The following is a 26924-nucleotide window of genomic DNA, read 5'->3' on the forward strand; positions in this document are numbered from 1 at the left end:
GAGAGGCATATGGTCCTGATTTTTAATTCAATGAACTGGCCGCCGATCGAACCCCCAAGCCACCCGGTATCAGGGCGGACGCTAACCGCTGTGCCGCTGATCTGACGTCTGAACTTTTAGCTGTGTTTTTATTGCCTTGACAGACTCTATGTTTTGAGTTTGCTTTGTTTTCTCTCTGTTTCATGTTATTGAAATGCAAAACGTATTCTGCGCACAGGGGATCTCTTGTAAAAGAAAACTTTGCTGTCAATGGGATTTCCTTGTTCAAATAAAGTTGTCAAATCAAATCAAGTCACGGTGGCTGCGGACGGGACCCGGAACAGGCCTTCCATCCGCAGCCTGTTACCTTTACGTCTGTCCACTTTGAGGGTAAATGCATATGTAATAGCGTCTATGAACTACGCCAGGACCCAGCCAAGAGATCCATGATGCACTTGGTGGGAGCGTGTACCTCCCTTACAGCTCATAATGTGCCGCGGCGAAGCAGAGAGCGACAGTGCGTACGTAATTCTTCAGGGGGGAAGTATGTCATGCATATTTGCGAGTTTGAACACTGTCTGCAGTCGTGAGAACCTCACAGAGTTTTGCTTATATTTCTTTATTGCCAGTCTCCGTCTCTCCTGCCGCTGACTCTCGCTCGTCTCAGGCGTGGTGAAGCTCGGGCCTGAAACTTGGAAACAAACACAGAGCAAACAAACAGACGGGGCTACTGCTTGGAGAGCTGCCTTGTTGACTCTGGATTTCCCCAAGTGGCTCAGCCACAAACACACCTGCCATCAATCTGTTTGCCCTTGTATGATAGTTTAGCTCTGGAGTATTTTATTTTCTGGTTGTGGTTGAAACTCATTTTGTTCCCCACTGCCAAATTAGTAAGTTGCTCAAAAAGTTATTTTCTGAGACTCTGCACGTGTTCCACCACAAACAAACTCACTAGAAAACAGAATAAAAAAAGATAAACAACAGAAAACCAGATTTGTAGACTTGAGTCACAAAAATGAGGACTTGCGAATCAAACTGGACTCGTCTGCCGTGGGACGCCAAAAAGGCGCCAAGACTTGACCTCAGATCAATAAATATTGAAAAATGCTGCATGTTTTTGCCTTTTGGAGGACTTATTTAGACGTGAAATTATCGATCACTGATATCATAATGTGTTCTGCACAGTGAGCCAACATGCACAATACCAGGACCCTGAAACTGAAGCAGCTAAATGGAATCTAGCCATCATTTATTTTATTGTTTACACCTGCGGTTCTTCGAGTGTGACGTCTCTTCTGTGAAAAAAGGCCTTTTGCTTCAAGTTGAGGCTTTTGCGTGCTCTGACTTTGTCACCTGCAGCTTGGCATGTGTTAAAATGCAAATAATGAACAGGAACAAAAGAGATAAATCAGCCACCACAAAAGAATTACAGGGGGGAAGCACCAACTAAAAACAGGCAGTAGTTTGACAGTAAAATAAGGTGAGGAGGGCAGCGGGTGAACCAACGGTCACATGTGCCTTCAGCTCCTCAATTCTTATGCAAAGTTGTTTCATATGAGAAGAAGGTTTTGATTTTGAACAGAGATTTTTCTTATTTAACTGTGACCAGACGTTTGCTTTAATCTGATGCCACATTTTATTCACTGTCATGATCTCCTAACGTGAGGGGGGACACGCAGCATTTTGAGAGCCAGAAACTCTTTAAACCAAGTCAATCAAATCAGCATCCCCAAGGCGTTACGTGTTGAACCTAACGAGGCGATCTCAGCCGGGAGCTGCACACCTGACAGAGAAGCTGAATGATGAAGGGGTGAGGGTGATGTTTGATGCCCAAACTAATGGAAAACAAAAACTGTAGAATATAAACTAATTTATCGAGTCACAAAAACCAAATGAACACCCCATGTAGCTTTAATGTAACTGATTTGTATTGCTTTAATGTTTTTTTTTCTCCTTAGGAACAGGTAAGCCATGGCAATATAATGTAAATGATAAGCGCAAACAAAATCTGAGACCCTTTTGTACATCCATAGTAGCACATTCATACATCAAGTCCCATCTGTACATCGGGGTCACAGAGATCACTTCTTTTTCACTGAAACAAGGCGACTCTTGACTCAAAGCCAACAGGTACAATGCAATTTTTTTTATTGTTTTTTAATTTAGAAAACCTTTATTTTTAGTTTTTTTTTTTTGTTTTCTCCAAATGACAAAAAAATGGCATAAAGCTTAGCGAGCAGTCGATTTGAGTGCACTGTACCTCTTTGCTTTCAATAAAGCGCCACCATACATTCCTCCATTCGTTAACACTGACCGTTAAAACTGCGATAATGTGATAATGTGGCGATGAAACGAGATTTTTATTTTTAAAACATGTCAGGAAAAATTAAAAAGAATAAATAAGAATAAATAAATCACTGACTTTTCGAGAGGGCCAGAGAAAGACACCTTTGGCAGTCTGACAAAGCTGCAGCTGCAGAGCTTTAGCATCGCGGTGAGACACGTCCAACTTTATTTACCTCCAGCACTGACAAATATGGAATTTATGTCGCTCCTCTTTTGGTATTGTGAATATAAGTGCTTTGTTTACACTCTTCCAATTGGGGCACAGCAGGCCTGGACACATTTTCACAGCATTGAGACACCAGTAAAAACAAATGAAAAAAAAAAAAGTTCATGCTTTCATCATCTGCAGCTGAATGTCTCGCTGTATAAATGCAACGGACCCCCGTGTAACTTACATGACTCTTAATTTCTGTGTCCCGGCTGGTGGAGCGTTCTTAAATTTGCTGCTAAAGCTGAGCGTGGTGTGTGAAACACAAAAAAATGGAAACTGAGTTGCGGTTGAACATAAAAAGCGACATGCAGCCAGTTGGCATAGATGTGTAAAGTGTTTGAATCTTTGGCAAAATTATAATTGTAACTGTCATGGGTGCATACAGCTGTTTTCATATTGCATTTGAGGTTGGCTGCTGAACTTTTTTCGTGCTTCCCTCTGCTAAAATCGGCATGTCTTTACCTTTAAGATCTAACAGCTACGACGCATTTGCTTCTATGAATGCGTTTCAACAGCAGAAACACACTCGAATGCTTCTGTCCATGCAATTCAGACTCTTGGCTTCTATCTCATTCATGCCCTACCTCGTTCTGAGAGAACGCAAAAATGAAAAACATGACGAGCCGAAAAACAAACATATACATGTACAAAGTAATGTACACCATATATTCAAACACATTTCAAAATCATCAGACTTTGAAATCATTAGCCAAAATAAGTATATATTTTTTTTCTCAACCCATTAGGTAATCTTCTTTATCTAGACTGTACAATATATGTATATATGAGTAATCATGAGGGACCAAAGCAACAAAAATAAATACTTTTTCGCTATGTCACCTTTCAAAGTAGTATATCTATGTACATTTATATCAATATCAATTTTCCTTAGCTTATTGTGAATGGTTGAGCGTGTGTTCAACAAGCAGGCATTTGAGCACAGTGTGGAAACTCCTTTTCTTTTTTTTCCTTTGCCCTAAAAGGTATCTAAATGTAAAATTTTGACGACACTGTGGAACGGAAAAAAACCCCAAAGACGGGACTGTCCTTGATACAGTGAAAGGTAACCCTGGCTCAAATGGACCAAAAACAAAGAAAAAAAAAAAGTAAAAATATAGCATCTCACCATCATGTGACTACTTCAACAATGGGTTGTCTACTTCTTTTCAGGACTCCGAGAAGAGTACAAAAATGTTGTCTATTTCATGCAGTCTTTGACAAGTCATACAACCTCGGTGTACTTGTCTAAAGGTTTTTAAGTCGTTTTTAGCACAAAGCATAGAATGTTTTCAGTGATGTTGAATGTAGCTATGAGGGAGGGTGCATTTTGGGACAACAACATGCATAAAGAACAGTGCATAGGTCCAGGTCATGGGGGCCAGTCCCTGGTGATTTCCAGTGTGTTTCAGTGGCAGCGTCTATCAACAGATCCACTACTGCAAGCAGTTGGTGATGGGCAAGTCTAGGGGGCAGGGTCCAAGCCTGAATGAGTGGCGCCATCTTGTGGACAAACAGTCTTCCTCTCTCTGTCTGCCATGCTATCAGGAGCTTGCTGATTTCAGGCGAAAGTAATCCAACAAGCGAGTTTTGAGAGAGACATCAGGCTTGGACCGGGAGGCCGAGGTGATGCAAGTGAGGCTGCACTGACACAAAGTGCGGTGACCTTAGCGTGGCGGGTTTTTTTGAGTCTGGTCTGCTATGCGCAGTTTAGATCAGTCGTTGTTTCACTGCAGAGCCCTTTCCAACACACAACAGACCCGGATATGACCACTCTAAGGATTTCACAATGACTTTTGTGGAAGGTAGAAGAACCAAGCTTAAAGATCAAGCTAACATGCATAAGGTCTTCAGACACTGTTTTGCTAAAAGCCATCAAGGCCAACTTTTTTCCTGAAGACAAGTTCAAGAAGAAACCGTATTTCTTTTCTTTTTTTTTTTGTTCAACACTTCATCTTTTTAAAAGAGGAAATAATATTGGCTTAATAGCTACATCATTCTTGCACTTGTGTTGCAACTACCTTTGGTAAATCAATCAACAAAAACGACAACAGAAAACCCTGAAACATACGAGTCCTCACGTGTTCCCCGACTGAACTTAGCATTGTTCCTTTAGTCTTTAGCTAGCATTTTCTTCTAGCACAGGTCAGCCCTGTGAGTAAATTTCTCCCCTTCAATGGCCTCCGTGTTTGTCACGTTCACAGCTCCACACCACACATCCACTAGCGCCACTCTGGATCCACACCAAATCCTTCAAATAGAGACTCTTCCAAAAAAGACCAAAGTCAAGACAAACCAGCAAGGCAGAGAGAAAAGAAGAGAGAAGGGAAAGAGAAACAAACCGACAGGAAACAGAAAAAAAGGACATCATCGAGTCCTGGCGAAAAAGACACCAATGACGAAGGAAGATTTCAAAATGGCCACAGCCATCTGGACGTTTGGGGTTTCACCGCTTCATCATTTTAGAGACGAAGCTGGCGATGGCGGAGGCGGGCTGATCTGGGTCCAGCTCAGCAAACAGGTGGCTGACATTGTCTGTTGTGCTTCCTTGTTTCCTTGCGACGAATCCAAAAAGCCTGGTGGGATCGAGAAAGATACCCTGCAGTTAGCTACATATGTATTTAGTATTCTGCTGATACTCTAATAACACCCAGACGTTTGTAGATCTGGTTGGTGAATCAGTTTCTAAAGATACAAGAAATGTCTATTTATCCCCATCCTTCTTCACAATTAACGATAACTATAAAGTATTTCAACTTACTTCACTGAGCCACCTCCTTCTTTGCCCCATCTATGGAAAGAAACACAAGAATTTTATCAAATTGAAACAATCAAAAAGTAGTTTTCTGTTATTGATGTTGGGACATGATGTTTCTTACTTTCTGTCCTGGGGATCAATGTCACAGTAGGTGACCGTGTTGATGGGATAGTGTCGCCTGAAGAAAAGTCTGCAGGAATAGAAATGAAGAACACTCTCAGTGCAAATTGCACATATTCTTTATATTTTATACTGTGAATATTTGCACATTCCTTGCTCAGTACCGTGCAGCTCTTTTCATTTTACAAACAGATATATTTTACATATTTTTAATTGTACATTTTTCAGTTTTCTATTTATGATTCTTGACTTTTGTAGTTTTTTCCTCTTATCTTTTCTCCCAATATGTTTATGTTTCCTTGTATGTGAAAACCTGATTCTGGTTCAGTTTTGCTGTCTGCCACAGTGTCTTCTTCCAGATTACCACTTGGGGTCGCCAAAGTATGATTTAAAAAAGAAAATCCTGTGTGGGTAAACATGGGTTTCTCCTCTGATTTTCTATCTTTATCATCATGGTAATCATGACAATAGGTTCATTGATTTTTCAGGCTACATTTTCGCCAGTTTTATCTCATCCTGAACCCAAAAACGTCATCAAATGTGCGAGAAAATTGTGAGAAACAACACATCTGCCATCTCAAGAGGAAGTCAGAAGTTTATGCACGTGCTGACTCACTTCCTCTGACTGTCGGTGAGCGTGATGCCTTGCGTCGACACTTTGAAGTGGACGGTGGTCGCATCAGGTAGAGGGTTGGTCGCCAGTGTCTGACTGATCGCCTTGGCAACAGCCTGAGGCCCCGTGAGAGACTCCATGTCCACAGAGTTGATGTAGAGGACATTGCACGCTAGAAGTAAACAAAACAGAGTCACTGATAAATAAAAACAGACACGGGAAGAAAACAACGTGCATGCACTTCGCTGTGAGGTGATGGAGGCTGCAGTGAGGAGTGTCTGAAAAGCTTACAATGAAGACTGTGGTGTTTCTCATGCACCGCACACCTGCTAACTTTCACATTTAGGAATCAGTAGTTCATTGACTCATTTTTATTATTCTGCATGCATTTGAACTTTCAGAATTTTCTTTTAAAGTTGCTCTTAGATGCAAATAAAAAATGGAGGAACAACTGTAACTCTATGAAAGCATTGTTTCTGTGAGAGCAGGCATCACCACATTCACATGATGGAGCAGAGCATTGCAAGCCAGTATTTACCGTGGGCGTCCTCAGGGACCTTCTGAACTGTAAGGTAAGGGTGACAATGTGTGAGTAGAAACCATACAAAATGTGTTTAGAATTGTGATTATTCTGGTTTTCAAGGATAGTTTATTTCTTTTTTGTTGGGAAAGTCAACTTAATACTCTAAGCTGTTGGAAGTTACGCGGAACTACAACTTATCAGCACTATTTCTTCCGCTTTTTCTTGTCATTCTGTCAATCTTCTGTCACTCATCTTGATGCGAGAGAGTCCCTGGTAAGAATATCCATGGATGCTTTCTGATATAGTGATGGAGGCTGAATTGAAAATTACCTGCTCCCTGCTTCAGAAGTTCGACAACAGGATCAGTCGGTGTGGCAAGTTCCAGCGCCTCTTCATTCGGGTCTGTGAGTGACCGAAGAGAATAAAGAAGAACAATTTTGTCAGAAAACAATTTTGCAGTTCAGATTACAACAAACAAACAAACAAACGGTTGTTTAAATTGCAATTAACACCATTAACATTCATCTATAAATACTGCAAGGAAACAAGATGTTCATGAACAAACTGTTGTTGTTTTAAGGAATGAAGACGAGGGCGAAGCTGACCTTTGGTGGGGATCATCAGCTTACAGGGCAGAGCCAGTGGAGTCATCGAGTGTTGGTACACCAGAGCAGAAAGACAACCTACAAACACAAAGTATTCTCTCCGTTAAAATGGATCACTTTGATATCAAATCAAATGCTGACATCACAAAGAGCTATAAACTCACCAAAGTAGGGTTCATTGGGGCAGCCCTTCAGACGGACGCCTTTGGCGCTCGTCTCAATTAGGAAGTGTCTCACCAGCTCATTAGTCATGTCACCAACTGGAAGAAATATTTATACAAATATTTACCCAATGAAGTGTGATATCATCTCCTAATCTGGATATTAATAAAAAAAACACACCTTTTTGCCAGAACAAGGACCAGTTCTTACTTCAAAATAAACATTTACGCTGCCAAAGTTTGTTTCTTTACCTTTCTTGTTCTGTTGGATGGTTGGGGGCGGGCAGGCCACCTTCATAGCCAGGCCGTAGGCTCCGCGGAAGGAATGGCTGTCCCTGATGATGAACGCCCCGGGCTCCCTGTCCTTCAACAGATTGATGGCTGAAAGAAGGAGGGAGGAAGAGAGCAAGGAGGCGAACAAGGAGAAGGAGAAGAAGCAGGAGGATGAGTCAGAAGTGGAAAACAAAACGAGGGTCATGAGAGTCATTGATCAAATAAAACGGGCGAGAGGACAAAAAGGGGATAAACAGAAGGGCAAAGAAGATGAAAGGAGAATACACAATCAAGTCATTGTTATTTTACGCTCTTTCACTTTGAGATCAATAAATTCATGGCAGTGGGTTGTTTGAAATATCTCACCTTGCTCTCTGGAGATGTCTGGCTTGTACCAGTACTTGGAGGTGTCCTGGACAAACTTGACATTCATCTTAATGTCTGGATAACCATCTGTTTGGACCGAAGAGACATGGAAAAAGATTACTGTAGAGGACACAAACCTTCTGTGAGCTAAAAACATCATCTCGTCTTTCAGCGTCTCACCATATATGGACTTTGAGATGTCTGGGAGTGTGTGTGCGCCAGACAGGTTTGGCGTGCTGCCACCGCTGGCCGGTGTGGGCGTCAGGTTCTTGTTGTCCGTCCTCTCTGCGTCTCCGCTGGACATGTGTCTCTTCTCCGGCAGCTGTGGGGAGACGGGGAAGGCGGGCGTGGAGGGCGGCTGGGCGCTCCCCTGACGAGAAGCGGCCCCCAGCTCATCAGGTGTGCTGTGGCCGCTCGCTGCTGTGCGCCGCCCCATCAGAGGGCTGGGAGGCACACCGGCGGCTGCTGTTTTAGGGTTTCGGCCAATCAGAGGGCTGGAGGGGATGTTGCCACCAGCTGGAGGCGGGTGTCTGGCCAGCGAGGGGCTGGCTTGACCTAGGCGTCTCTGGAGGGCAGGGCTCGGTGGCGTGTTGGTGGCCACTGTGCGGTGGAGGGTGTTGGGGCTGCCGGGGACGGTGTGGACCCCCATGATGTTGACCTGGGAGCCCTCAGGGGAGGCGGGTCTGTGGGGGTAGGAGGGGGCCGGGCTGTGCGGGGCGCCATCTGAAGAACCAATCCTCCTCCTACAAATAAAAAAAGCAAAAATAGACTTTATTATTATTATTATTATTATCCATCTGTATCTGTCCTCGATACTAAATATGCAGGTTCAACACCTTGACGGTCCTGTATTTACGACAACATCACAACCAATCAATGCACAGAGCAGTATGCCACAGGCTTTGTCCTGCGCTCAGTATGACATAATTGGTTGATTATGCGATCACTTCTGAATGTATAAGAACAATCTCTGCCTTCCACGGCTACTCACCCATCAGCACTGTGGACGGGACTGCTGGAGGAGAGAGGAGTGTTGAACATTTGTGCTCTGGAGTCGCCAAAACTGCGATTATCTGAGGATCCCAAAGCATCAAACACACAGACAAACACACACAGTCAGTCTAAACAAAACAGTTTTTGTCCAGAACAAAATGGGATGCAGTTATCAGGCGTCGGACCCAAACAAAAAGTTGGAGTGAAATTACTCAAAAAGTCATTCGTAATACAACAAACATTCTGTGGAAAGCCGGGATGCAGAACTGAAAAAGAAAACATTTGGTTGCAGTGAAACACAAAGATGTTAAAAACAAAATGTGTGGAGGTCAGGAGACGCCACAGAAATGCCCTTACCTTGTTCTCCATCATTAGAATCAGAGTCTGACAGCAAGGAAAGACAGAAAGCAGGAGAAGAAGAAGATGTGTGGAAGAGGAGGAGACAAGGAGGACAAACTTGAGTGTGAAGCAAGAACTGGACGGTGCGTTGCTGTTCGCATTGAGTGGAAACATATCCGGGAGTAATAACAGTTATGAGCACCAGAGGGCAGCAGACACTAACAAGCACAGTGTTGGGTTCAATTTCTGCTCACTCAGCTGCAGAGCCACAGTGTGACATCATGCAGGGAGCTTCTGTACATTTACTCTTCTACCTTTTAATCCTCATAAGTAGCTTTACGGTTGTTAAAATAATCTAATTCCACTCTGACAGTATCAAATATTCTTATTATTTCAACTCTTGAAAGAAGCTGCTTGATGTTTATACTGAGTGAAATATTCAAACCCAAGACGTGTGGTTTTTACTGCATTATCACATCAAATGGAAATGTCCTACATGTATTGTACATAATTTTATACACATTTTCACAAAATGTAGTCAATTCTTTATCTGTGGAAACTCCTGAACTATGACATCTTTATGAGAGAATATGTCGATACTGAACCTTTAAAATGTTATGAATAATTGTTTCACCTGAGGGACATTTGCTCCTGAAACCCAGTGTGTCAATTCTATACCGAGACACAGTATAAATAAAGACGAATAAACTGTATTTGATGTGTGTGAACTGACCTGATCCACCGTGTTGATGAGGCTTCAGTCCCAGCGCTGACAGAGGAGTCTTGGCCAATCCTGGAGGAGAGCGAGCTACAGGGAAGAAGACAGAGAGAAAGGTGGATGTAAAGGGGCGTTACACCAAAATATACACGACAATGATGACAGTGAGACGAGAACTGTACGTACAGGCCATGCAAGATGTAGAACAACTGATGTAAGGCATGAAAAGACACAATTCTTCACTTTAGCATCATTACGATGCTACATGACAAAGCATCAGATGGTGGATTTACATGTTTACAACGTCAAGATTATTCTGTCTCTTACGGTCAACAAACACCAAACTGTTTATTGTACTATTTCCATTCCAGGCATTAACTTGATTCAGAGGGTTACAAGTAAATAGACGTATTAAATGTCCATCTATCCCAGCAAAAACACAAGACCTAAGGAATGAAGCTCAAATGATTTATTTTTTTTACCAGGTTCATAAATCTCCACAAAATGAAAAGAGTTCATTTAAGTGTAAATCTCAGGTCTCAGTGCCACCTATAAATCCAGAATCATTTATTTAATATTCTTATTTGTGGTACTTTCAAAACAGTTCGAAAGCAATTTGCTTGTAAAATTAAATTTGACCCAAAATAATTATGACACTGTAGCTGAAAACGAGCCAAAGAACATCCACAACACAAGTATGTAATCATGAAAATGTTATTACATGCTGCAACCCAAACAGTGACCGGCTCCGTGTTAGATTGAGGCTGGATGAGTCAACAACACTGGGTAAAGGTTGAAGATGGGGTCATATTAATGTCGGTGGGGGAAGAGACACAAGAAAGTCGTCCGAAAACTGAAGACTTATTTCCAAAATGAGATGCCATCTTTTTTTCCCCCTCCCCTCTAAGTATGTGATGGAAAAAGTGAAATTAAAATCAGATAATTAGCTGCATAATAAAAAAATATGGATCTTTTATATTAGATTTAATTTAAATTTCAATCCGGCATTTTGGAAATGAACTCTTCAGTTTCATTAATCCTCCACTTTCAAAAGAATCCAGATCAACAGCATGACAGGGATTCAGGACGAGTGCTCACTTAAGGTGGCAATGAGGGGGGGGTGAGGGGGGTAAATATGAGGGTTTGTGCCACAGAGCAGATTCTTACTGCAACAGCTGTGTGTTCAGGACTGACTGCAGGAGAGGGGGCAGGGCTGGTATGAACGTATCCTCACAGTCAACACAAACAGGGTGCTCAGTGCTGCAGCTAGTCTAACAGATACTGTATGTCTCAAGGGGTTTGGTCGAACGACTAATGTATCTGATTTCAAAATGTCAAAAATAAAGACAAGATGTAAAGGAAAACTTAGGTGCTACGAGAATCCGACAGACCTGCCGACATGAGGCACAAGAAGACATGCAACACTGGTCAGAAATGCAAAAACTTCTTCTTCTTTTAAATGCTGCTGAAACACGGAGTTATGTACTGTATCTTACGCTGAAGATTGTCTGGTTGCAAATAAGCCGTTAATGTACTGCAGTGATGAACGAAAGAAAAAACAATGGAAAACGCTACATCATAATTCACAGATATCTAATTGCAAGTGCATGATAATATTATTCAACTCCATCCCATGGTCCTTATTTCTCTATATTTGATTATTAAGTATAGCCATTTTAAAAAACAGAAGAATGTAAAAAAAGAATGATTATATCACTCTTCTGAGTATTTTGTGTTACAGTAGGTTACAGTGTGTGCTCACTTAAAGTCAAACACACTACATGTAAATGTGTTTAAAGCCTCCACATGTTGCACCTGTGGGTTTGGAATCAAATTAACGCAAAACACTACATTTACATTTGTCCTTTCTGGATTTGCTTTCCAAGGACAAACATGACACTACGACAAACAATTTCCCCTTGTCATTCACAAACATGATTTGCACACACCTGCTCCGTGCTGTTGTTTGCTGCCAAGTCATGCGACACTTGTGTTTTGCCTGAAGCAAATTCAAAATCACCTTTTTTGAGTGTTTTGAAAAGTGCGGTGTCAATAAGCTGCCTAACATTACCACAAGTTTAAACCCTAACTTAACTTAAATTACTTATTATTACTTATTTTAAACTAATGTTTTCAAGGTAAAGAAGGATTTTTCACGCTTAACTTTACATGTCTTGTTTTGTCTGACCAACCAGTCAGAAATAAAACCTCACATTGGGGAAATTATTAATGCAGACTGTTCTCAGCTCTCGTCTTAAGCTGGAAATGTGAAGATCTTCTGGTCTAACAGAAAGTAGAAGTGAGCAGCTGTGTGTTTTGCTCCTGAAGACAGAACGGCTCAGTGAAGGAGAGGGCCCACCCTATGCAAAACACAAAGGGTGTGCTGCAGCATCTCCATCTTCAAAAGCCCTTTGTGCCCTCAGTGTGCTGCAGGACTCTCAGTCGTTCTGTGATGGATCAAACCTTCACCTGCATCCTGCTCCTGTTGAGTTTGTCTGCAACTTTTGGAAAGTACGTTTTCATCAAGAAGAGAGAGACCTGGCATAGCGCTCAGGCGTACTGTCGGCTGTTTCACACAGACCTGGCTCCTGTCAGTAATAAACATGACACATGGAGACTTACGCAGCTTACTGGGACTATCTGGGACTACCTCTGGATAGGACTGGAAAGGAATTCCACAGACAGTGACAAATGGACGTGGTCAGGAGGTGGGGGGGTGTCCACATTTTTCTGGGCATGGGGTCAGCCCGATAACAGACCAAATGAAGGCTACGGCATGATACGTTACAATTTGTGGCACGATTCGCCACCAGACCGAGAATGCCACTTCCTCTGCTACCGCGTGGTCGTGGTGAGGGAGCGAAAGACTTGGGAGGAAGCTTTGCAGTACTGCAGGGAGCATCACCACGACCTGGCCAGCGTGGCGTCAGAGACAGAGATGTTGCTGATCCAGAAAGAGTCACACAAAACTGACACCACGGACCACGTCTGGATCGGTTTGCATTTCTTCCCCGAAAGCTGGCTGTGGGTGGACGGGCAGCCGCTGAGTTTCGAGGCCTGGGGTCAAGCGGGCAAACCTGCGTGTCCTGAAGACAAGTGTGCGGCCGTACGCGTGAGGGGAGGGATGAAGAGCAGCAACGGTACAGACTATACACTGGTCACTAATGCTGCAGTGGGGATAGGGGCCAATCATCCTACTGCGGGACATAATGGGATAAATACTTCTGGACTAAGTGACAGGGAAGAACGTGTATGGGAGGCTCATGACTGTGAGGAGAGATTACATTTTCTTTGCTACTGAGAGTTTACCTTTTGAAATGTGTTTGAGGTACCGTTTGCTGGTTTATCAGTTAATTTGTTTTAATTAAACTTAAACTGCATTTTTGACTGTTTCTGTAATGTCGTTTGCTGTGACAGGTACTGATTTGCCTAGTTTTTAGTGGTTTGTTTGTTATATTTTGGTAGAGTGTTGTGCTGTATTTTATCATGTTTTTCCTACTGTATAACTATACTCGATTTGAATTAAAAATCAATTAAATTTCTTTTGTTTTTCTCATTATGTAATTCTTTCCAGGGTTTTCCTGCCAATCTTTTCAGTACTTCAATATCTTTTTTTAATTAAAAGGCAATAAAATGACAAAAGAGTGTAATTGAGGTCAGAAGTCAGTGTTTAGAGATCGGAGAGTGCCCCAGGTCTGCAGGCAGGGTGAACCTACACATGTTGAAGTAAGGAGTCTGTGGCGACACGGGGAAGCTGGGGGTCTGGGGGGAATTCTCACCACCGCCTCCAAAGGTGGGACTGTTGGCAAAGCCATCCGCCTCGTCGTCCTCAAATGCCTCCCGGTAGCTGTGCATGGGACCCTGAAGGAGATGGAGGAGACAGGTATATACGGAGACACCAGAAAAGTGATTTAGACATCAAGATCAAAATATGCATCCACTGGTTCAACTGCATAATGAACAGAAAAATAAAATCATTTCTGATCCACTTTTCTTCCAAAAAATAGGATGAAAAAAATAAAATAAAATAAAAATATATATATATATATATTTTTTTTTATGTATAATTAAAAACGATACTATGTGCAGTAGAGGGTTAACTGGATTGGGAGCCAACAGTGTAAGGGTTGCATGCTGGTGGAGCATGGTGCTCATCGCTGAATAATCTGCACTTCAATCTAGTTTCACACCCTTAAAACCGAATGCTGACCTCTCTGGGTCTTCCTCCCGGGTTGAGGGCCAGATTGTGCGTGAAGTCCGGTGAATCCACTGTCGACATGTTATCATGGCCGCTCTGGTACTGTCCCTCACTGGTGGTCCGACGCCGACCAGTCTCCTGCGTCACTTCTGGGGTCATTCCTCTGGAGCGAACCCCTGAAACACCCCAAAATTATCAACTCACTAGGTATATTTAACAAAGTTTCTTGTATTTTGCAACACCATAGGAATATTTTGCATTTTTTTTTCCAGAAGATAAACCATCAAAAGTGGAAAAGCAACCTACACAGGAAAAGATAGAAGAATTTTCTTTTGATTTGACATACTGCAAAAATGCATGGAAGTAAAGAAACTGAAAAGTAAACACAGGAACTTTCCTACAGAATCTCAGCTTCTCCTTCAGTATGTAATTAGCTGGTATGTAGGTTTCTTCTCCACTTGTGAGAGCAAAACCCGGATATAACCTTAACCTGCCTTCATCAAGAGAGCCAGAGAAAGACAGGGGGAGAGAAAGGTTTCTAAAGAAGTGAAGGGAATACAAAATCAGGGAGAAAAGAAGTTGAAAAATGGTTGGGATGCAGAGAAAGCTTCTACAAACGAAGGGAAAAAATGAAACTAAGTCAGAAAATAAAAGCGAGGGAAAGTGGACAAACCAGAGAAGGAATAGGAGCGATGGCGGTCAGATTGTTGCGGTGTCATGCTTTCACTGATGCCCCGAATACGAGCGTTGTACTCTGTTCCCGGGGAGGGAGGTCAGGGTGGTGGATGGAAGGCAGGAGGTGGAGGAGAAAGGTGAAGGAGGAAGGTGAGAGATGTGCAGAGGAGGATGCAATGGTGGAAAGGGTTGTCCATACAGCAGGGAGATGGATTGAACAGAAAAGGAGAAGAAAAATCAGAACAGAAATGGAGCTAATGAAAGTGAAGAGAAAATGAAAAGATAATCGTCAAATGAGATGACATCTTGTTCACAGTCCAATTAAGTTATATAGCTGCAAGGTGAAATGATTTTAATACTATAGGGTTGATGATTACATCATGTGAAAAATAGGAGGAATTTACAACTTTATTCCACTGGGAGGCGCCATAGAGCTTCCACATGGTTTCACATAAAGGTAAATATGAATGCAGACAATGCATGGAAGCTGGAGCCTTGGCTATTCTTACTCTCATCCCATCTCCACTCTCACCAGCTCTGCTTTATTTCAGCTGCAGAGCTAATTTTATGACTACAGGTCATTCCTCTGGTGCGGCACCTCATGATGAATCTGCTGAAAACTGCACTGCTCATGTGCTGCTTGGTGCTTCAAGCCTGAGGATGCTTCCAGCTGAAGTAGAAACTACTGAATAAACTCTGCAAACAGTCCAGTGTCCAACCCAGTGAGTCTTGCTGGCATTTTGGATGCACACATGTTGACTATGTATAATTTTAAGGACCATACAAGTGATTTTAGCCTATTTACAAAAGAAGAACCTCAAATTACAGCTTAATACTTTCAAAGCATACTATGTATGAAAATATCTTTTCCCATAAGCTACAGTATGTCTTTAACCGTTTTTCAGTCACTCACTTCTTCCCTCCCTCATTCATTCAGTCATCCATTCACTCACTCACTTCAGACAATAACTCCAAGCCTTACCAGCAATGCGGTGAGCCACCAGGCCCTCCAAGTTTAGCGTCTCCTCCTCTGCATCTTGTTCTCTGGGCAAGGATGAAGAAGAGGTATCCTTGGGCTGAGGGGTGAGTGTAGGAAGAGGAGAGGAAGAGGCACTGTAGCCTGGATAAGGGGATGAACCCTGCAGATCCGGGGAGTGGGAGACCCCCATGCCTGGGTATGAGTTCACAGGCTTCACTGGCACCTGCTGGTTGAAATTAGGGGGGGGATCTGTGGGGTAGTGGTGGGCTGCTTGGCGTGTGTGGAGGTAGGGCTCTGGGGTGTGTGTTGGGGTGGTATTTTGGTGTTGGTAGCCAGCGTTGGACCTCTGTGGAGAATACACCGGGGACTCCATAACAGGGCTCTGGTTGGGCAACGTTGAGACTCTCCCAGTCGGCCGCATGGGCTGATGAAAGGAGTTATTGACAGACCCAGAGTTGTTGTAACCGTGGATGGCAGAGTCTGCTTGGTATGAGGGTCTTGCGAGGGTCTGGGAGAAGGGCACCGGGGTTGAATTGAGGCTGTTCTCCCCAGGAGGCGCACTGTGGGACTTGGACATGTGGGAGTTGATCGGATCCAGGTCGAGCATGAGCATGTTGAGTGCCTCAATGGACTGCTCAATGTCCCGCTGCGAGGCTGAGGTGGGGAAATGGGGCAAGCTATGGGTTGACTGAAGAGGAGGGCCAAACGGATCATCTGGGAGGCTATACTGGTGCCAGGTGTTGAGACCTCTTTGAACAGCCTCCCGGCTACTGGTGCTCCTCTCTGGGGCTCTGGGCATAAGTTTAGGGTTAGTCTCAGGGCTGCTGGCTGGCGGATTCCCAAAAGACTGTGAACGGTACATCCCTCCTCCGTTCTGGTAGTTGTTGTATCCCCCCTGTGGCGATGCAGAGTCCACAGACATCTCTTGCATCGCCGTGGGAGTTCGTACTCCATGTACAGGCATCTCGTTCAACTTCTCCCCAAGAACACCTCTCTCAAGGTAGGGCCCGTCGTTCTGCCTGCTGATGGGCGTCTGTGATTGGTAGTAGAGGTCAGCTGGAGTTGCTTGGCCCTCTAGGGATGAGAGCGTGCCCAAGCTGTCCACACTATTGCCCTCTTGGCTATTGGGCAGCTCGTCGTCAAGAATGTCTGTCTCACGCTCCTCTGTTGAGGGGGCGCCAACTAGCCTTGTGTGGCCCCCGTTGACATGCACCTGCGCTGGGACCAGGTGTCGGACACCTCCTCCTGGACTGGTGGACGTGGACAGGTAGGCTTGTCGTTGATGAGTTGGTGCCTCGAGGCCACTCAGAAGCTGGTCGAGCTCTCTTTTCTCCTGTGGGCTGAGTGGTGGGTGTGTCGCTGTAGGGTTGCTGTGGTTAACGGCACTCTGCACGGATTGGCTGTGCTCATCAGTACGATCAGTCTTGACGGATGCGGTAGAGTTGCCTGAGTCACTGCTCACAGAGAGGGTGTGGTCGACAGCAGGGAGGGAGGCGTGGCCTGTCACAGGAAGGGTCTGGTCAGTGGTTTGGAGGGGATGGTTGGGGTGTTGTAACGGGTTCTCTGCATTGGTCAAGGGGTTTTCGTGGACTGGGAGGCCGTTGATGGTGACAACTCCCTCCAGGGAGTCTTTCTTGCGGACCCGGGCATATAGACTTCCATCAAGTGGACCTTGGGTGTGAACAACATCTGAAAGAGATGCATAAGAGATTGTTTTAAGTACTTTTATGTTTTCAAGCAGTTCCAATCACACACAAAAAGTGACATGTTTGACTGTTCAGTACTGCAGATGATTCAGATGAGTCCCCTGCTTGAGAGGATTTAAATCATCGTCTTCATGCACAAACTGGTTTTATTAGGTTTCATTGGCTCCAATCATCACGCGACATCAAAAGCACAGTGACCCCCTCTGCACCAGTCTTTTTTTACCCTGAGGTTCTGCATGTAGCTCAGCCACCAGCAACACAGCCCCTCCAGCTCTATTAATAGCCAATTTGCAGGGTTAAAGCCCCTGTCACGTTGCGTCAGTGCGGGCCCACATGGTCTGACGTGAACCAGGGTGGGTCCTTTCCAACACTCTGAAACAGCTGGTCTGTGTGAGCCAAAGAGAAGAGCAGTGCCAGTTTGAAAGCGCAGAGTTGGACTGGGAGAAGACGAGCTGCCTTCCTCAGGTTGATTTCTGGCTGCTGAATCATGCTGGCAGAGTCAGACTGCTGCCTACATGTTGCGCAATCAAGTTAGTTTCCACTAAATTCTAATTTCACAGGAATGTGTAACATATGTATATATACATATGTAATAATCTGTTGGTGTATAAAGTTTGCAAATGGGGCAGGAAAAGTTTTCATCTCCCCTGAAAAACTGAACCAAATTCTTTTGGCCTGGCTGTGCTTCAAATGAAGGAATGATGAGTAACTTTATCTATGACAACTTTCAAAACAGTCTGTAAACTTCCACAGTAACACTGGATGCCATGCAGTGTCTCAGAAAGCCTCATTTTGAAGTCCAAAGGGAAAGTACAAACCTTTGGACAGTTATCGCTTCTTCCTGGCGACAGCAATTAAAAACATTAATCACGGGGGAAAAATAACCATCTGTTTGTAGCATCATAAGTGTGTAGAAACTCATTTGACATTTCTTGGCCACACATACGCCAGCTTATGGCATCACATGCGTTATATGAAATTGATTTTTGGAAATTTATGGTGCAATCGTGATGAAAAAAGTTTTTTTAAAAAGTTTAAATGTTGAAAAAAAGAAAACATACTCATTTGTGGCACATGGACGCATAAACAGAGGTCAGGTTCAGTACTGTAATTCACACAGTGAGAGATACAATGTGTGCTTCAATTTTAGGCCAGGGCACAGTTTCATACTGTAAAACACTATACTCGCTGCCATGAAATGCAATAATCACATGTGCAACAGTAACACTTATGCTTACAAGAAGAAAATAATACACCAACACTGGCTTCCTATTTCCAGTATACATTTGCAAAGTGATACACGATATATACATGACCGCGGCTGCCTCATGTGTGGGATGTTCCAAATTGAGCAACCCCTGGGGACAGATGGTGGATCATTCGGACCGCAGCTATTTCAAAACCCATGTCAACAACAACTCACGGGCACAGTAGCAACAAGAAGGAGACGGCAGGCGAGGAAGTTGTAAACACAGTTTGTTCCTGTGGTTGTTTTTAATGATGACACTGGGAGTAACATCATGAGAGTAAATGGCAAGGCTACATTTTGTTTGGACTTGAGTTTAATTTGTGTGGAATTAGACAAAATTTTGAATGTATAATTTAAACTTTTTTTAAATTTTGAAGACAGAATAGAAAAGCTTTCTGTCTTGCCACCAATTATATAATCAAAGCATGCAACCCATGTTCCATGTTTCCATATTTTCATATTAATTGAAACTCAGCGGAAACATCCTGCTTACCTGTACCGGAAGTCAACCCTCTGAAGTTTTACTCCATTCTTCCCAAAACAGTCAAGAGAGGATGAACTATGTCTCCTCAGCCAATTAGATTGAGATCAAAAAGCCAAATGTTGTCCAGATTTCAGCCTGTACATGGAGAGTCCGTCGGTAGCCTCTCAGTGACTGAGCTTTCTGCCTCTGGGCTTCTTCTCTCACTCTCCCTGCCCTCTCTGATTCATGCCTCCTCATCACCCAACATGTGCTTTACTGGAGCGAGGCGGGGCCGTACCACTGAAGCTGCTGAAAGGGGTGAGCTGGCACTCCGGGGTGTTCCCGGCAGCGGGGGAGGGACTCCACCACCACTGCCGCCACCACCACCACCACCTCCCAGCTGCCTGTGACATCGTTTCAAACAAACTACAACTCCCACGCCATCTGTCGGCCCGGGACTGCAGCACCCCTGCCTGGCGATGTCATCAGAGGGGATCCCCTCACTCAGGGTCACCCCCCCTTTTCCCTTAATATCTGCAGGTCTTACAAGGCAAAGGAAAACCTTTTTGCAGAAAAAGCTTTCACTGCATGACATAAATCCTTAATAACTGGATTTTATTACTTTTTAAAGATGTAGGTAATCTAAAGTATTTCAAGACTTTTCACAGAACTATGGTTTACATATTCCACCAGCTGAGCTCCATCTGTCTTTGGCTCTCTCAGCCTGACCTTTAACAGAACAGGGAATGCCCTTGTTCTAGTTCATAAAAGATGATCTTTTAGTGCTCTGTGGCAAAATCGACTCAAGTTTGCCAGGGTGACACTTTTTCCAGCTGCTGGTTAACCCCATCCCGAGGTTAAATCGGGGGAGCAAGCACTGTTATTTGACATGTCATGGCTCACGGAGGAAAGAAAGGAACAGACAAACTAAAAATGCACAAAGCAACGCTTTTTGGGTAAGAGTCCCAAGAGGTTGCTGCGGTATCGTGATTATAATCGTATTACCAGGAAACATTTTGATTTATTTTTGATTTGGTGTCTCAATTTGGTGCCTGCTGTTGGGGATGCTGCCTGAAAAGTTTCCACTGAATCACCAACCTAACAGACCCACAAATACCAACTTAAGCTGATCTTCCAAATCCAAATCATCCAAATCCATTCAATCTTTTTGTATATTTTAGAAAACACATTCAATTTTTTTAGAATAAAGTGATGTATATTCACCAAAACTCTAAAATCTATCATTAAAATGCTCTCCCTGTGTTTTAATTGCTCAATCCCTGCATGTGAAATTGCTGTTATTGATTTGATAAATGTATGCCAACAGGATAAAGTGGAGACAGGAGTGACTGACTCACAGGTGAAGTACGAATGTTTCCAGAGTGACTCTCGCCTCTTTAAACGCCTTCCTTGCTATTTTCTCTCGCCCACCAACGGGGGAGAAGAGGCCAGCGAGTTTAGTGTAATCCTTGACTTAGTAAAGAACGGAAGTCACAAACAATGTTGGGCATGACAGGAACTTACTAAACAAGCGTTGGAAGGTCACAACCTTTACATTTGCCCCACACTCATGGCATGTGCGTAAGCTGGGAGAAACAACTATGTATACACACATGTTTTGTACATATAGGATGGCAGCAGAGGTGACTGGGGTTGAAAGAGTTCACGCTTCAACGCAAAAGAAGGGATGAGCTGCTTGCCTGCAAAAATCAGACCAAAACAGTCTTAGCAATACTGTGACATTATAAGGCTATTGTGGTATAACGATATAATTGTGTAATTACTGCCGGGAAGGAGGAAATTGGTCCAACAAGTTATGGCTTTTAGAAAAAGATCAGCAGTAATTTTAAGTTTGCAGAAATCATATTTTATAACCTAAAACATGTAAAACCACATTTATTGGTCCTTATTACATAAACTGGTGTTTTACTCGAGGAAGCAACTCATTTACAGCAAAACCCTCATAGCTGAGGAGAAAGGTTGAATTAACGGTAAGATCATTTTATGTTAAGGGTCATATGGGTGAGGAATACAATAATACATATCCTACATTTGACTTTGCATTGAAATATGAACTCAGTGATCCAAGTACAACGACATCCTAAAAATATTTAATGACCCTGCGTCACCTGCTGTACAGTAACATCAATGTCAGAGAGCTCCAGCCAGGTATTAAATCCAGTGACCATAATTCTGAATGGCACAAACAAGCAGCTCTGCCTCTGAATAGAACAAATAGCTTTCTTCTGGTGTCAATAAATAGCTGCAACGGACCTCAAATTAGATCGGTTGAGTCACCAAGGCTTGGCTAACATGCCATTCTCTGTGCTTCAAAGGACAAAGCCAAGTTTACCGCTACTCATTTACATATTCAATATAATCCAAATTGAGTTCAATAAGTATTTGTACATAAAGTACTGAGAAAAAAACTTTTTTGAGACACACACACACCCACACCTGTCCATTCTCTATATTCTCTCATGTGACAGGTGCTTTCCTCTCTTGTGAAAGTGCCAGAGGCGTTGCTCATACAGCGCTGCACACACACACGCACACACACACACACACACACACACACACACACACACACACACACACACACACACACACACACAGCACCTGCCTCTTGGCTGTATCCTCTTAAGTGTTCGCTTGAGTGTTTCATTGCCACATCGCAGCCTTGGAGGCCATTAAAAAGCCATTTAAACACCTGTGGCCAATGGTTTATTATAAATAGACAATGTGCTACACCCACAGTTATTGCTGTATCAAATGCACCAGCTGGGACGTGGATTATATACATAGTTAGTACATTTGAGATTAACAGACACAAGGTGACTGAGGCCGCACATTTGTCAACACACCTATAAAACAGTGAGAACATGCTGGACACTGCAGCTGAATGTGTTTCACACACACATACTTCATAAATGAATCTCTGGGCCGCAGGAGGGTCGAAATGTTGAAACTAAATTTACTTTATCATTAAAGTGATTTATATTAACTTAATTTAACTCATCATACTTGCCTCTGTCATACATTGCATTCAGTTGGTTTTAATATCTAACACTAATGTTTCCTGATTAGGAACTACATCGACCAAAATAATTCATTCTGAATTCCAGAGGATCCCTAAAGTGGTTCCTCAGGGCTCTGTTCTAGGACCACTTCTGTTGTCTCTATATATTAATATTGACGACACCATTTTATATATTATAGTTACTTCTTAATTCTTGGCAATACTGGAACTGGCCTCTATTGATCTTAAACTGGTATTAAGTGAAAATAATACAGGGATTAGTTAAATTTGCATCATTACAAAATCACAAATTCCTGAAAGGACTGCAATATCACCACCAACTTCTTTTAAGGGTTTTTGGGTGGATTTCTCCTTTGGACTTACTTATCGGCCTCTTTAGAGGTTTCCAGGGGTGGTGGAAACTTGGGCTTGACACTCTTACAGGGGACATGATGACCTTATAAAAAGAGCCAAACCCACTTTTACAAAACGCAGACACATAAATATAGAAACACACCTAACGTTTACACGCATTATTAAACGCTGCCATGGTGGGTCCCTCACCCACTTAGGAAAGAGGACCGCAATGATAGTTTTATTGGATGTGGTGTATGATTTCATGTATGCTTATGAATGCACACACATGCATACAGACATCGACAGTAAGACTTATTTAGTATTTGAACTGTGCTGGAAAGGTTGGGAAAAGGTTTGTGGGGTTAGGAGGAAACTGGGTGTGAGAGCAGTAAAACTGGGAGGCTGGGAAAAATGAAACACCCTGCTTGAAAGAGGGCCAGGATGGCAAAGATGAAAAGAACCATTTGTTCTCCAGAGCTCATTAAAGACAAACCAAAACAATGCTAAACTTAAACTTCAAGGAGCAGGATGACTGCACTGTCAGTAGTTCCAGAAAAAGATTTAAAAGCTTAGGATATGTTTTCCAGTGTGACCAAAGTAACTTCTCTAAACATTTTTCAGTCACTTGGTGACGCTGTACAATTTTACACACTGACATGCAGTGGCAGGCATGGTGCTGTCAGCGAGCCATCGGGGTATCTCACAGCAGGATGTGACATCCACCTTCACAGCTTTCATATCACCGTGACGACTGCCAGTCTGCATGCCAGCAGTGGGTGACTGGGTTTGACTGACAACCGACTGACTTGTCTTAAAGACCTGTGAGTGAGTGAGACACTTTGAAAATATCCTTGTTAGGAAAATTCTTGTTTCCAGTGCAAATCAAATTATTTTTGTGTACATTTTTAAAGACTAAAAGAACTGATTTGATTGATTTGATTGATTTTATGGCAATGCTTTAGTTTGGAGAGTAGAGATCTACCTTGTTCCAAGAAATGTGGACCTATTTTACAACATTGCAAAGAAATCATATTGGGCTGCAAATGAGCTACTGAGATTGGAGATTTTTTGCAGCAGAGCATGGGAGCGAAAGAGAGAGACTCTCATAAGGGATGATGTGACAGTCCATCAGTGAAAAAGGTGTCATGGTTGGTGTATCAGTGACTGGCACAAGGAAAACTGTCGCGGTTTTATATTTGCCACGTCTGCCTCTCACTCCATCTATCACCCACTGTCCAGCTGTCACAGTTTGAGGTAACGTGACGTGACTGTATCAGTGTCTGTCTCCAAGATTGCTTTCAGGGTGATGTCATCCATCTGGCTGTCTGTCATCTGAGTGACTGTCATAAAGCGCTATCTGTCTGACTGTATGTCTGACTGACAACCAGCGACACTCACACGTCTGATTCATGTCGACACGAGAGGAAATGTCAGATCAAGCTGCAGAGTTTTAGCTGGAATGAGTTTTAAAGGGATCTTCGGTTGGTTAAACCTGAATGAGCCACATTTAACAGCTAAATGAAGTTACTGTTAATCTAGTTTCAAATTTGCAGCTACTTTCTATAACTTTGAAAACGTTAAAGGTATGTGTGAAAGAGACTGAATATTAGTATATAACTATAACAAAAATATTAGTTCAAAACCCGAGAGGTAAAGTTAGCATCTTTGCACATGAACAAGAACAAAATGACTCTGCCGTGTGTCATAACATCGCCTCGGACATAAAAAGAGGACCAACAGGATCGCGTCAGGGTAATTCGACGGTCTGCATGTCTGCCTCTGTACGTCTGGCTGTCTCCTGACTGGCGGGTTGGTTTTCTGTGCATCTGTGCATCCATCTGTCTTTCACTCACGAGGATCAGTAGCTGTCATAAGAGTGCACCTGCCTCCTGTCTACCTAGATGCTGGTCCGTCATCTCTATTTATTTGAGAGATTTGGGGCGCGCCATGTTTAACTCTCAGAGGCAGAAACCTTTTGTAAACACTGTACAGTGGTTCAATCTAAGTGCAAATGAGGTACAGTAAAACTGTTGATTTGGATTTGTACACTGTTATCAATACAGATAACAAATGTGGATTTCTTACGAATACATTCTCTGACACTGGACACCTTTAGAAGTTCAAATGTGCAACTTAAAATACAACAAAACCATACGTTTTGAAAGCAGCTGTATGTCGACCCCAGACTTATTTCATGCTGTTTTTTTCCAGAAGGGATTTGACGGAGGCGCTTTCAGAAATTACAAATGAGAAAAGAGAAAAAGAGAAAGGGAGAGCCGGAGACAGACTCTAAGAGACAGACAAAGAGACAGAGAGAAAGCCATATGGAGACATCTAGACAGACAGTAGGAGAAAGGAGGCATTAAGAGATGAGGACAGGCTCAGCAGGGTTTCCAGGGCTGGGATTTGAACCTGCTGCTGTGGCTCACCGTGCTGTCAGCAAGAGGTCTAACTGCGACCATTATGTGTAAGACACACACAGTGCTTTTAAAATACCTGACGGCTCTCCATTTCTGCAGACTTAGGGTGTGCTTCAGAAACATGTCATTCTCTCGGCCACTTTTTAGTGTGTAAAGCTTTCCTTAAAACACCACCGTATTAGCTTCGATAACAAGTACAAACAGTATTATTAATGTTTGTACATGCATATGGCTGCTGACGTTACTTGCTTTGTCGTCATTTATACCCTAAGACGCCACTTTTCCATAGATATCTATTTTGGCGGGTTCACTTCACTTCAGAAACTTGCCTTGCAGCACCCACAAAATAAATGCAGGAATATGTAAAATATATACACATAAACAAACAAACAAACAAAGAAAAAGTAGTAACTTTTTAAGTACTGTCTCCACTATAGTTTGCAAAACAAATCCTACATGCACTCTATCCCAGTGCAAGCTCTCTGGAGCTCACATGAAGTTACCAACCAAGGTCCCTAATAGTTTTGGTGTACCCAAATTGCAGCTCGCTCATAAAATGTTCCACACACAAATTGCTCGCTCCATGACTCATTTTATACCATATAGGTGCCAAACACACAGGATGCAACAGCGTTGACATGGAAACGTAATAAACAGACAAACAGACTCTCATGTCTGTGGACCAAATGAACAAAAACTTGTATTCTTGTCATTTTGTCTGGGCGGCAGAGTGAGGAGGTGAGGTTTTAGAAGGCGAAACCTGCATCATTTAGCCAAGAAACCATTCGCCTGCTGCAGAAATAACACAAATGTTGCTATTTCTTTAGCATGATTTGGTAATATTTAAATTCACTGTATGTCAGTCACACATGGAAGTCACGTGAACTCGACAGAATATGTAAAGAAAGTTGCTAGTGGCAATCCCAAGGCCTTGTCGTGCTACTCACCAACTAATGCTGTTTAGCTTCTCTCCTCGGTGTCACTTCATCCCGTAATCTCTCCTTCTTTTTCCTTTCTCCTTCATTCAAACTTCCGCAATATACAAAACAAAACTTCACTTGCTTTACACTTTTGGCAAATCTTTGCAGAAGTCTGGTCCTCCCTGCTTCTCTCTGCCTCTCTGTGCCTGTCTCTCTCTATCTCTGTCTCTCTGTCTGTCTCTCTCCAGCTATTCCAGACATGTTTCAGGGCTCAGCCCCAGCCAAATATGGGAGGAGGGCGGTAAACAAGGAAGACAGCCTGTGCGGTCACTGGGCCCGCTGCCCCACTGTACACCACACACACACACACACACACACACACACACACACTTATTCTCCTGTGGCAAGACACTACGTTTAGTGGTTATTCTTGTTTTTCAGAACTCAAGGGATCGTTATATAATAATGAAAAAAAAGAATTGCAATATTCGCATTTAAGTGGTCATTTGCTGTTGTGCTGAATATGTTTTATGACTTTTTGTCAAATTAGGAACGTATGAAACGTCCACTTGATGCACTAAAGATGCTGCATGAAGCATTTACTGTGACGAACTCTGCCAGCATTGTGACTTCACTGCAAGAACAATGCCATCTTTGTTGTTTTATGCCATAAAACAATCTTAATTTGTGCCATAAAGCTTACATCAGAAATCATAATGCCAATGTTTTGAAGTGAACAATTTTCTTCTGTTAAAATGATACACGTGTCATTTTTAAAAGCTGATTTTCTCGTAGCAGTGCAGTTGCTCTTTGGCTGCTCAGTGGCCCACACGGTGGCCTTCTGACTGGTGTGACCTCCGGGTCGACAGCTGCCACCACACCGCAGGGCTATTAGTTGAGCAAAGGAAAGCCGACAAACACAAGGTGCACTGCACA

The 26924-nt window shown here is 43.1% G+C and overlaps 1 protein-coding gene across 3 annotated transcripts in view; it reads right to left on the bottom strand.

Moving 5' to 3' along the window:
- Positions 1-4545: 4545 nt before the first annotated feature.
- tns1a (tensin 1a) overlaps positions 4546-26924 on the bottom strand; it is a 78861-nt gene continuing 56482 nt past the window's right edge. The window contains exons 18-35 of one of the 3 annotated variants that reach the window (XM_070930875.1): positions 15858-17543; positions 14874-14954; positions 14213-14376; positions 13719-13863; positions 10018-10092; positions 9303-9329; positions 8944-9025; positions 8133-8695; positions 7953-8039; positions 7566-7694; positions 7317-7412; positions 7153-7230; positions 6878-6949; positions 6563-6589; positions 6028-6196; positions 5413-5481; positions 5295-5324; positions 4546-5109 (exon numbers count right to left, since the gene is read on the bottom strand). In XM_070930875.1, the coding sequence (XP_070786976.1) occupies positions 4980-5109; positions 5295-5324; positions 5413-5481; positions 6028-6196; positions 6563-6589; positions 6878-6949; positions 7153-7230; positions 7317-7412; positions 7566-7694; positions 7953-8039; positions 8133-8695; positions 8944-9025; positions 9303-9329; positions 10018-10092; positions 13719-13863; positions 14213-14376; positions 14874-14954; positions 15858-17543 (3710 nt within the window). In that variant the 3' untranslated portion in view covers positions 4546-4979. The remainder of the gene's footprint in view (positions 5110-5294; positions 5325-5412; positions 5482-6027; positions 6197-6562; positions 6590-6877; positions 6950-7152; positions 7231-7316; positions 7413-7565; positions 7695-7952; positions 8040-8132; positions 8696-8943; positions 9026-9302; positions 9330-10017; positions 10093-13718; positions 13864-14212; positions 14377-14873; positions 14955-15857; positions 17544-26924) is intronic. The other 2 variants (XM_070930876.1, XM_070930877.1) reach the window with 2 other exon arrangements.

This window comes from Enoplosus armatus, chromosome 24 (assembly GCF_043641665.1).
Source record: "Enoplosus armatus isolate fEnoArm2 chromosome 24, fEnoArm2.hap1, whole genome shotgun sequence".
NCBI lineage: Eukaryota > Metazoa > Chordata > Actinopteri > Centrarchiformes > Enoplosidae > Enoplosus > Enoplosus armatus.